A 10,351-nucleotide genomic window follows, 5' to 3' on the forward strand; every position below is an offset into this window, starting at 1 on the left:
ATAGATCGCAATATTTTATTTATTTTGTAATAGATCTTATATTTCAAATGTTTTATTTTCGACGATTTCTGAAAAAATTATTTATGTTTGTTTTAATTATTTTACTTTTTTCGTTCACATTCCGATTTCAGTGTTTATAGTGTTTAATTTCCACCAACACCAGGTTTGACGTGTGACAGGTTTCCTCCTATCGGCCAAGCTAAGTGAAGCAGCAAGCTTAATTGCCATCTCGTCCACAAAATCTATGTTGTAGGTTTGTTCAGTGAAAAAAAACTAGGGTTTTGCCTCTCTCACGTCAAAATTTGTCTCTGCTCTAGAGAAGAGAGCGGCTAAGGGTTTTTTTATCACTAATTTCTTGAAAAACGAAGACCAATTAATGAACCAAAACATGATACTTGAACACTAATTGTAGATTATAGAGGGATATTTTCACTACAATTGCTACATTGAGTACAATAATTTTTGTTCATAATATATCTAAAAAATAGGTAGTTACTGGTGTGATCTCAAGCGTTGCCTTTGATTTTTCTTCAAGTACTATTGGATTTGGTATAACCAAAGAATTTAGTTATTTGTTGAAAAATTATATAATACGATAGAGTATGGCACAACTAATCTCGGGCTTTGAGAAGCTTTACATTCGAGATATTCTTCATGTTGTTAGCGTGTGGGTTTCATAATTAATATCAGTTTTGTTCATGCTAGTTAGCTGGCAAATGCTCTTGTAAGTTTTGGCCATTGATTCCATTCAGAAAATCTGGCAGTGTATATTTTCGCACTCGAAGCTGTGTACACTTTGCATTTAGATACGAATCATACGATCAATATTGCATATCCTAGAGGCTCCTCATTGTAAACTTCTTCTTTTTTAATTAAAAAATAAAAATAAAAATTATTGGGCTCATGTCACTACATGTCATTTGGGAATTCGCAATTTTGTTGTTGTTGTTGTTTCTAACACAAAAATGCTACACCCTAAAAGAAGCTTCTATTCGTACCTCTAAAAACGCCTCTAAAAAAGGTACTTGGACCTCTCCTTTTTTCCGAGCTTCAGTTGACTTTGTCAACTCATGTATAATTACCAATAAAGACCATAAGCGTTAAGAAAAAAAACCCTTCTCCTCAATCGAAATAGTTTATGATTTGGGTCCGTTTCAAAGGCCATTACTTTTTACACACTTTCGTGGCCATCGGATTTTAAAATTTTTAACGGTCTAGATTACTTGTTAATATGATGTCAACATAAAGAATGTGATGTGACAGGTGACATGACGTTACCTATTTTCATGACAAATTAGATTTTACTTTTTTTTTTAGAAAAAGAAAACCAAATCCAATCCGATTCTAACTTGAAATGTCACACCCCAATTTTCGAAAGATAAATTTTCAAAAATTTGGGCATGATATATCTTAAAATCTTAATATCCCAAAACCTGCTCAACAACTATCAAACTAAAAACAAATACAGGAAATGTAAATGTCAACAAATAAGAACAAAGTTAAAACCACATTTTCAACACTTTTACAAATAACATGTACCCATGAGTCCCAGATATTAATAAATACCTCTCATGACCTACAACAACAAATTGTGTACCCATGGGTCCCAGATACCATAAGTTATCTCCCATGACCTACACCGACAGACGGACTAGAGCTCTATTCCTAACCGTAACCAATTACCCGGCCAAAGGCTTGGAACCCAGTTTGACTGTCCAATATCACATCAATTCTCAAAAAGAGTAGAATCATCATAACCGCAACCAATCACCCGTTTAAGGGCTTGGAACCTAGTTAGACTATCTACTTGTTTTATCTTGCCTATGAGCCGTTGGCGATCAAGCTCATTTATTTTTAAAAACAAACAAAGCATATTCAAAATTTTTAAATTATAATCATTATATAATCATCATAAACATTATCATCATCATCATCCTCTTCATCAATTCAATCATCATAATTATCATAAACATTATCATCATCATCATCCTCATCATAATAATCATTATTAGCACGCAATAATTATTATAACATCAACACAATTTCATAAATAATTGGTTCTAAGTGAACCTTAGTGAGATGTTACTCACCTAAATATATCTAGCTGCGTCTTCCACAAACAAAATAGCTAAGCCAAGCCAATCACCCTTCACCAAACACCTAAAATTACACAATTACTACCTTAGTAACCAAACAAACTAATGAGAATATAGCACCCTTAACAAACCTTAACCCATAGGAGGACAACTTTTTAAAGTCGTCATACTTAACGACTCAATAAAGTTGCCTCTAATTCTCCAAACCTAAACTCAACCTCCACCTAGTCTACTAACAAACTTAAAGTCCTAACATACAAACATTTCTCACAACCTAGAAATTCTACATCTCCACAAGCTCACCACAACAAGAGCTAGCTAAAACACAACAACCTAAGCCAAAACTACTGCTGGACGCGCCGCCACAGGCGGCGGCGAGTGGGCCCCACACGCCTCCATGAACTTCCGATTTTGAGAAAACTCTCAACAGCAAAGTTGAAGCTTGAAGCAAGGGGAATAACTTTCATACCTGAGACTTCAACCAATTTTGGCCGGAACCAGCCGGAAACTGCCCCGAAAACCCTAAACCGAAATCACACCTCAAACCTGCAAAATTGGCCTAAAAACCTCAAAAACTTGCTTCAATCTATGCCTAGACAATACCAGGAGGAAGAGAGGACCAAAACTCACCTAAGGTTCCTCCTCGTCGCCGCCGCAAATGGCGGTTCCGATCGGTGACATGTCGACGGAGGCGTCGGGTCTAGCTGCACCACCTACACCGGTCGACGGCCTTGAAGACTAGCACAATTGCGTAGGGGAGGTCCGTGCAAACCTAAAGGAACAAACGATGTCTCGATTGGTGGCCGGAAAAGGAGAAACTCCGGTGAGACTACAGCATCTCCGCCGCTTCCTGGCGGCGAGACGGCGCGCGAGCTGCTCCAGAAATGAAGAGGACGTCCGTGCGCACCCAGTGGGACCGGCGGCGTCCAAAATGGTGGCCGGACGGAGAAGAACCAAGCCGGAGAAAGTGAGAGTGCGGGAGGGTCGGGAGGAAGAGAGAGAAAGCTGCACAAGGGCTTTGTGCAAATTTAGGGTTTTCTAAAAATACCCACACACATTTTCCTATTTATACTAAAATCCCGAAAACCACAACACTTCCGCTGACCAAAACTTTCTCATACGACATCCAAATTACGTTTGCCGCGTGTCTACGAACTCGTATCGCCATGCTCTACAACTTCCGTGAAGGAAGTTTCTTGAGAAACCCAAAGAATAAAAAGTCAACCACAGAGTCAACCAAATAAAAAAAATAAAAACTAGCATCTAAAATTTCGGGGTATTACATGAAAAATCAAAAATCAAAATCAAATCGTTTACAGTGAAACGAAAAAAAGAGAAAAAAAGAGGAAGAACGATGCGAAACAAAAAGGGCAGAAGAACAAATATTGAAAGCACACCATCTCTATTTCAAATCTATCATCTATCTATTTACAAACATATAGTATTACAGATAACAAGATTTAGGGTTTAGTAATTGAATTAAAGTTTATGGTATTTGATAAATTTATACTGCCAAAGAATCCTGCATCTTAGATAGCCAGGTCTCGTATCTGCTACACATCAATCACGTTAAATTCTAGAATCATGGGCAAGGGTTTAAATATGCACAAAGTGTTTGATTGTTATTTTGCAGCAGCTTTGAATATTTCTCAAACTTCTAATATCAGACATAAACAAAGTATTATTGCACTCACAAGGAAAAAGAAAACATACACTTGATTAACTTATTTGTATTTTCGAACTTGCATAAGTTGGAGGACAGTGATATGGAGTGGGAAGCAAATGCAGATCTTGTTTTCATTGAACAATAGCGGCGAACTTCTTTTTGCTGTATACTATTTGATTTTAATTTTTCAAGTTAGAATTGGATTGGATTTGGTTTTCTTATTTAATAACGAAAAGTAAAATCTAATTTGTCAGAAAATAGGTAACGCCATGTCATCTGCCACATCATATTTTTTATGTTGACATCATATTAGTAAGTAATCTAGACCGTTAAAAATTTTAAAATCCGATGGCCACGAAAGTGTGTAAAAAGTAGTGGTCCTTGAACCGGACCCTTATGATTTATAGCGGCAAAAGACAAATTTGAGTTTTGGTGATTTGATTTCGTTAGAAGAACATGATAATTTCATAAGAAAGTAAATTAATAGGTGGTTATATATAGAGCTTGAGTATAAAGCTATGACTCTTTACAATAATTATAGGAGGCAAGAATCATATATGGCTGGTGCTATGGGAGCATATACTTATATGTGTCCACTTTAGTATATGTAGAAAATAAAATATGACTGTCAGATGCTCAAAAATTGAAAATGGTCTAGCTACTGAATATGGAGGTATGAATAGAGAAAAAAAAAAAAAAACGGTTTTTATTGATGTTATGGATTATGAGTGTTTTAGGAAAACTGGGGAGGCGTAAGTGACATTTTGGTTATTTGTAAAAATAAACTAGAGATCAATTAAGCAAGGAGGTTCAAGTGCCGATTTTAAAGATATGAATAGAAGCTCTCCACCTTAAAACAAAGGTCTTGTAAAAACAAACAAACCTCTTATAAAAATTTTGTAAAATATGAATAAGTTTCGCTAAAGGAAGGAAGATGCAGCAATGAGAACGTTTTGGATAAGTTCATTGTTGCATCTTCCTCTAACTTATTCACAAACATACAAAGTGGATAAGTTTGTGAATCAGACGAAAGAGAATAAAAGGATAAGTTGGTGTGCGAATAGCATAGAAGGCCAGATGCTTTGTCCCTATGTTAAATCGATTTGGATCGATAACGTAGCACTCTTGTCAGCAAAACTAGCTAGCACATGCGAGCTACATGGCACAAACATGGAAAGCTCTTCTACTACATGGCATTAGAAAACGCCTTCCACCGCCTCAACTTTTCTTCACCGGTTTGCATACAACTGTGTCTATCTCTATGTTCTCACCAGTTGCATATCTCACCGGTTGTCTCTCTCGATTTTAACATGTAATTAAAAAGAATCAACGAATACCGGAAGAACTTTTCAAAAAAAAAAAAAAAAACTAATACTGGAAGAATGAAAAACTAGCTAACATCTAAGGACATATTCCTGCTCTGTGCTCAATTTAACCATTATTATCAACCCAAATTGCAGAAGACAGAAGTTATCAGCTGGTATGAATAGTAGTAGCTATAAGTACAATTAACAAGGGTTTATTGCCTACTAGATCAAATCTATAGAACATGTACTTAACAATAATATTGCCACTGAATAGATCACCATGCATCCCAAGCTTAAAAGAAAGCACCAGATGAGAACAGCAATACCATCAGAAGTACTGAAAGCAAGATTGACAAAGGAGACGAAGAAGCCGAACCATAAGGGTAAGGCACATATCCTCCTCCTCCTGCAAATGTGCCTGGAGTGGGGTACTGAGGAAACTGGCCAGGAGGGGAGTATCCCTGAGGGTTTTGGCAGCACTGGTACTGACCTGGGGGACATTTTCCTGGACGACTAGGCTGTTGAGAAGGAGGAGGAGGAGGCGGCGGTGCTGCATACTCTCCGGTCTGTGATGGTGGAGGTGGAGGGTATAAAGGGTACCCTCCAGCAGGAGGACATGGGTACTGACATGTAGTGCAAGTCACACAGTTAGCACTAGCAGAAGAAGGGGCGGCGTCTCCAGAAACCTCCTTGATGAAAACAAGGTTGGAGAAGACAGAGAAACACATTGCTGTGAAAAACACAGCGAGTTTCACAGGAAACATTCTTCTTCTTCCTCCTGGTTCTGGTAAGAGAGCTTGCTATGATGTATCAGAAGAAAGAGGTAGGTGGGATTAGAAAAACGATAGATATTGTTGAGATGTATTACAAACCCAGCTGCATGCTAGCTTGCATCAGTGGTTTGGATGTTTCAGCTTTTATTTCTGAAACACGGATTTGGTGCCGCATGGCAGACCATTTGTCATAACAATGTACAAGAAGAGAATGGAAGCAACTAGCATGCATGCTTCTACATATGGACAACTCAAAAAATAAATAAATAAATCAAAGTAAATAAAAATTCACAATTTGTATTTTCAGAATTCTAGAATGACTCACCCTTTGATGAATGCAGGTCACACGTCAGCCTGAAAGTCTTGTAAACCAATTAAGTTGACTGCAAAACTCTATTTCCCCTCCAAATTAAAAGGCAAAACAAGTTGCAGAGGAAATATCATATCAACTCTTTTCTTTCTGTTTCTTATTGCTTTCTTTATATCGAGTCACACGGGTGACAAGAAGAAACATGGTAGACAGAAAACAGAGTTGGAGCAATAAGGAATGACACTGTAATTTTACGAAACAATGTAGAGCTACAGAGCAAATGATACATGCATCTAGGACTGATCCGAAGAAGTTAAGCTCTGTATATCCTGCCTATTTAGATATATATAACTCAACTGATCATCAAAAAATGATTTTACAGACAGTGGAGAAAATCCAGCATAGTTCCCCTTTACTTTTGCCAAGCAAAGCTCATGGATGCACTTGAAGATCCCATGTTTTTGGGTGACTGGTTGAGCTGCGTATTCCTCGAGTGACATCCACTACATGAAACAAAAACAATGCACAAAATTATGGTCGTTTTTCTTATTCAGTTACTCGATTCACTCTAAAATATATGACCAAATTTGAACCTAGGCATGTGTAAGAAGACGCAACTGCTCAAGTGGGCAAATTGTTCTGATTAACTTGATTTTCAAAAATTAAAATTAAAGGAGTATGTCAAAAAAAAAAAAATATTTCAACAAAAGTTTACCTTGGCTGCCTCAATCTCCAGGTCTTGCTTTTGGATGTCAAATGACAGAGGACGTAACATGCACACAAAAAATAGATCTGACTTCTCAAAAAATGACTTGTGTGCTTGCCTATAGGTAGGAAACAGGAGATTATGTAGGATTAGAATCTATGACATGGTTTACCTCTGTAAAGTAGAAGAAAAGATCTGAAACTCAATAAATCTGCGCTAATGAGAAGCAAAGTCTAAGGAGATAAAAAAGATGGATAAGTATAACCGAGTGCAGTCAATTGCACAATTTCAGATTCCCTCTAGAGGTACTACCCTAAGCATTTTTGTTTACTAGAAAGAGGCTTTAGATATGTGTTTAAAGGAGAAGGGTCATATATTGGATGGGAGCAAAAATACCATCTGCTTATTGTAGAGTAGATCGAATATCTAATACTTTACCTAGAAAATATTAAATGATTTCCTTTTTGTTATTCTACAGCCAAAATATTCATAATTGAAGGCCAACAACACCTGAGCGTCAACAAGATATGACCAGCAGTCAAGTGCCGGCCATTCCCCGCTGGCACTGGCGTTATCATAGGGGAACAAAGAGCAAGTTTACAGCAGGGTAACATAATAGATGGTGTATGGAAAAATTCGGGATTTTGGAATTTTTTTATGGTTGTAGAACACTTCAGTGGCTGCAAATATAATTCAACCAAATGACGGAATCTTGTTATATCATGTCATATCCTGATCTTGTTTCATGACTCTTGTTTGGTACACATGATTTAGTTTTACCATCTACAACCAAGTTGATAGAAAATACTAACTAGTACATAAAAAATCGAAAATAATGCATGAATTCAAGATTCTGGAACTTGTACCTGAATGCTAATACCTCTTGAAACTCTGCATCGATCTGAAGCAGTGAAAACCAGTGGAGTTAGTCACACTGTCATATTGGTATTTTATGCTACAAGGAGTAAATATAATATGGATACACAGAAATTGATAACTTACTCCTGTTTCTTCTTTCACTTCTCTTACAGCTGCCACAGTAATATCCTCACCCTGTTATTGAATAGCTCATTTAATGTCTGTCCGTAACAAGCTTAACAGTTTACAAATAATTGAGAGTGCTGCTATTCCTACCCTTTCTCATATTTCCCGCGCTCACTATGTTTCTGAAAAAAGGTAAAGCTCTTTCATATTATTCCATAGTGCCCCTGTGAACTAACTCAGACCAAATAAAGAATAGACTGTAAATCAATCACCATCTCCTTCCACCATTTTAATTTCTTACACAAACACCAACTCTATTATCTCAGCAGAAGGTAAACATATTATACGAGTTATTTGGTAGTATTCTACACAGCCTTATACTCATATTTTTATGTTTCCCTCTTTCTACAACTTAGTTAAGATGATTAGCTTATATGATACAGAATAGAATATATTTATTGCACAAATGAAAGGTGAAAGATGTAAGTAAGACAGGCGAGTCGGACTAATTGCACTCCTTAAAAAGAAACTGCATGCTTAGTTAAGGTATATACCTCATCAACTACTCCAGTAGGAATTTTCCACACACCAGTTCCTTGTAACCTGCCACTCTTTTCCTGGACTACAAGCAACTACGTAGAAGAAATCTATTTCAAAATCAACAACAGATGTGATGACAAGGTTGCAGAAAATGAAAGACGTTCTTAACCTTTTGGTTAGGATTCAATTTCATGCCAACACCTTTCCCTCTTTCTCACATGCACAATCCTCATCACTTCCCCCTTTTACCCAAAAGTCTATCGAATTCTTTACAATAATCTTCCATGTTTTGTAGGTTGAATCACCCTATTTTCCTACACATTTTTCCCTATCATTTCCTATAAGCCTATCACCTCTTTCCTCTTCACATTTTTCTTATTTTTGGCAAAGTTATAGCCATTTTCACACTTCATGGAGTGAACAATCGGGTGGAAGAAGAAGAAAAGCTGAATTGGTTTTGCTTTTCTCACGTTTTTGCTTCTCTTTTATATATATGTTATTCTTCCTTCACTTTTTCTTTTTCTTTTTTTTTTATATTTTTTAAAAACACACCATCTCTCACTTCACACTCTTACTTTTTTGTCTCTCTGTTCTCCATAGAGAACCACCACCATCTCCACCACAAATTCTCCATCACCACCACCTTCATACCATATCCTCCATCACCGCCACCACTAAATTCTTATCTTTCCATCTACCCATCTCATTCCACATACACAAAGATTCACCATTTTGTCATCTCCATCCATTCCACTCTCCATCATCATGCAAGAAGAAGGAAGGGAAGTCTAGCATCAAGTGAGGACATCACCATCATAAGGATACCATGAGTTCATCCTTTCATCCTCAACGTAAGAATAAAGAGTCACCTCTCTTCCCTTACTCTTACTTTGATGTTCATAAACATGTTGAAGCATGTATATTTGACTATGAGTGAGTAGTTAGTTTGTTGGGGTTAGGGTTGAAAGCCCTAGCCAATCTTGTTAGACTTTGATGTCAATATTATGATTGATGCACTTTTCATTAGCATATTGATATGCTAGATCAAGAGTTAAACATTCATGCTTAAACTTAATCAATTTGGGTATGTTTGCTTGCCATAACATGAGAAATAATTAGGGCTTAATTAACCGTAGTTGTTTGAAGCATGATAACATACCATATGTGCATGTTAAAGTTGTGAGCTACAATCACTTAGAGATAAACTTGGTTGGTTTGTATAATTTCTTCATCTCCAAACTTTATGCAATTAGGGTAATGCATTAGATTCCTAATCGGATTGAAATACATGACTTAGGTAGTTAAGTGTTACACCTGAGAGGGGTTGCTTGATATCAACAAAAGAGAATGTTAAGTTTGTGAGTGTTTGAGGAGTTTTTGATTAGGTTTGGGATTAATCGGAGATTGGTTAACTTGTTGGTTGTTAGACGAGAAATCGGTTGTTGGGGTGACTTTGGAATTAGCTTAAATCTATCAAAATATTATGTTAGGATTATGTAAAGGTTTGACTCAAACACGTTTAGACTCCTCCTTTCAAATACAACCATAGAGCTCAAAAAATCACTTCGACATGGCACCACAAATTAGCATAGGGCAAGCCACCACAAATTTTAGTAGCACAATTTTCTCAATACGCACTACAACTTCCTTAATTAACACAAACATCAATTTCAAGTCTAAACATGTCAATCGAAGCAAAAATAGAGAAACCCAATTTGAAAACCCTAGAACTTCAACTCTTCGATTCTCCTTACCAAGAATGAATTGGATTAAACCCTTTTGAGGGTTTACTACCCTAGGTGAGTACTACAAGATGAGACAAGAATCCTCTTCAATGGTGGCCGGATGCATGAGTTCCGGTGAGAGGTTAGCCAGGCTTGTAGAAGGGATTTCTCTCACATGTTTGAGTTGTAGGTTCGATCACCAACACAGAAAGATGAAGGAGGAGACGACAAATCGAATGAGACCA

The 10,351-nt window shown here is 36.9% G+C and overlaps 1 protein-coding gene across 1 annotated transcript; it reads right to left on the reverse strand.

Moving 5' to 3' along the window:
- Window positions 1–6,445: 6,445 nt before the first annotated feature.
- On the reverse strand, window positions 6,446–9,084 carry LOC101299554 (nudix hydrolase 10-like). Its single transcript, XM_004293136.1, has 6 exons — window positions 9,034–9,084; window positions 8,397–8,474; window positions 7,861–7,911; window positions 7,725–7,759; window positions 6,868–6,976; window positions 6,446–6,655 (listed from the first exon to the last, which is right to left on the reverse strand). The coding sequence occupies exons 1-6, from the start codon at window positions 9,082–9,084 to the stop codon at window positions 6,446–6,448; spliced, it is 534 nt and encodes a 177-aa protein (XP_004293184.1).
- Window positions 9,085–10,351: the final 1,267 nt, after the last annotated feature.

Source organism: Fragaria vesca, linkage group LG2, assembly GCF_000184155.1.
Source record: "Fragaria vesca subsp. vesca linkage group LG2, FraVesHawaii_1.0, whole genome shotgun sequence".
Lineage (NCBI taxonomy): Eukaryota > Viridiplantae > Streptophyta > Magnoliopsida > Rosales > Rosaceae > Fragaria > Fragaria vesca.

What these genes read in the sequence shown, in the direction of transcription:
- LOC101299554 (XM_004293136.1), bottom strand. Translation starts at nt 9,084, where the DNA reads ATGGGTAGATGGAAAGATAAGAATTTAGTGGTGGCGGTGATGGAGGAT. An exon ending in AAGTGAAAGAAGAAACAGGA is followed by an intron (nt 7,760 to 7,860) that starts GTAAGTTATCAA and finishes TCACTGCTTCAG; the next exon opens with ATCGATGCAGAGTTTCAAGA. An exon ending in TGGAGATTGAGGCAGCCAAG is followed by an intron (nt 6,656 to 6,867) that starts GTAAACTTTTGT and finishes TGTTTCATGTAG; the next exon opens with TGGATGTCACTCGAGGAATA.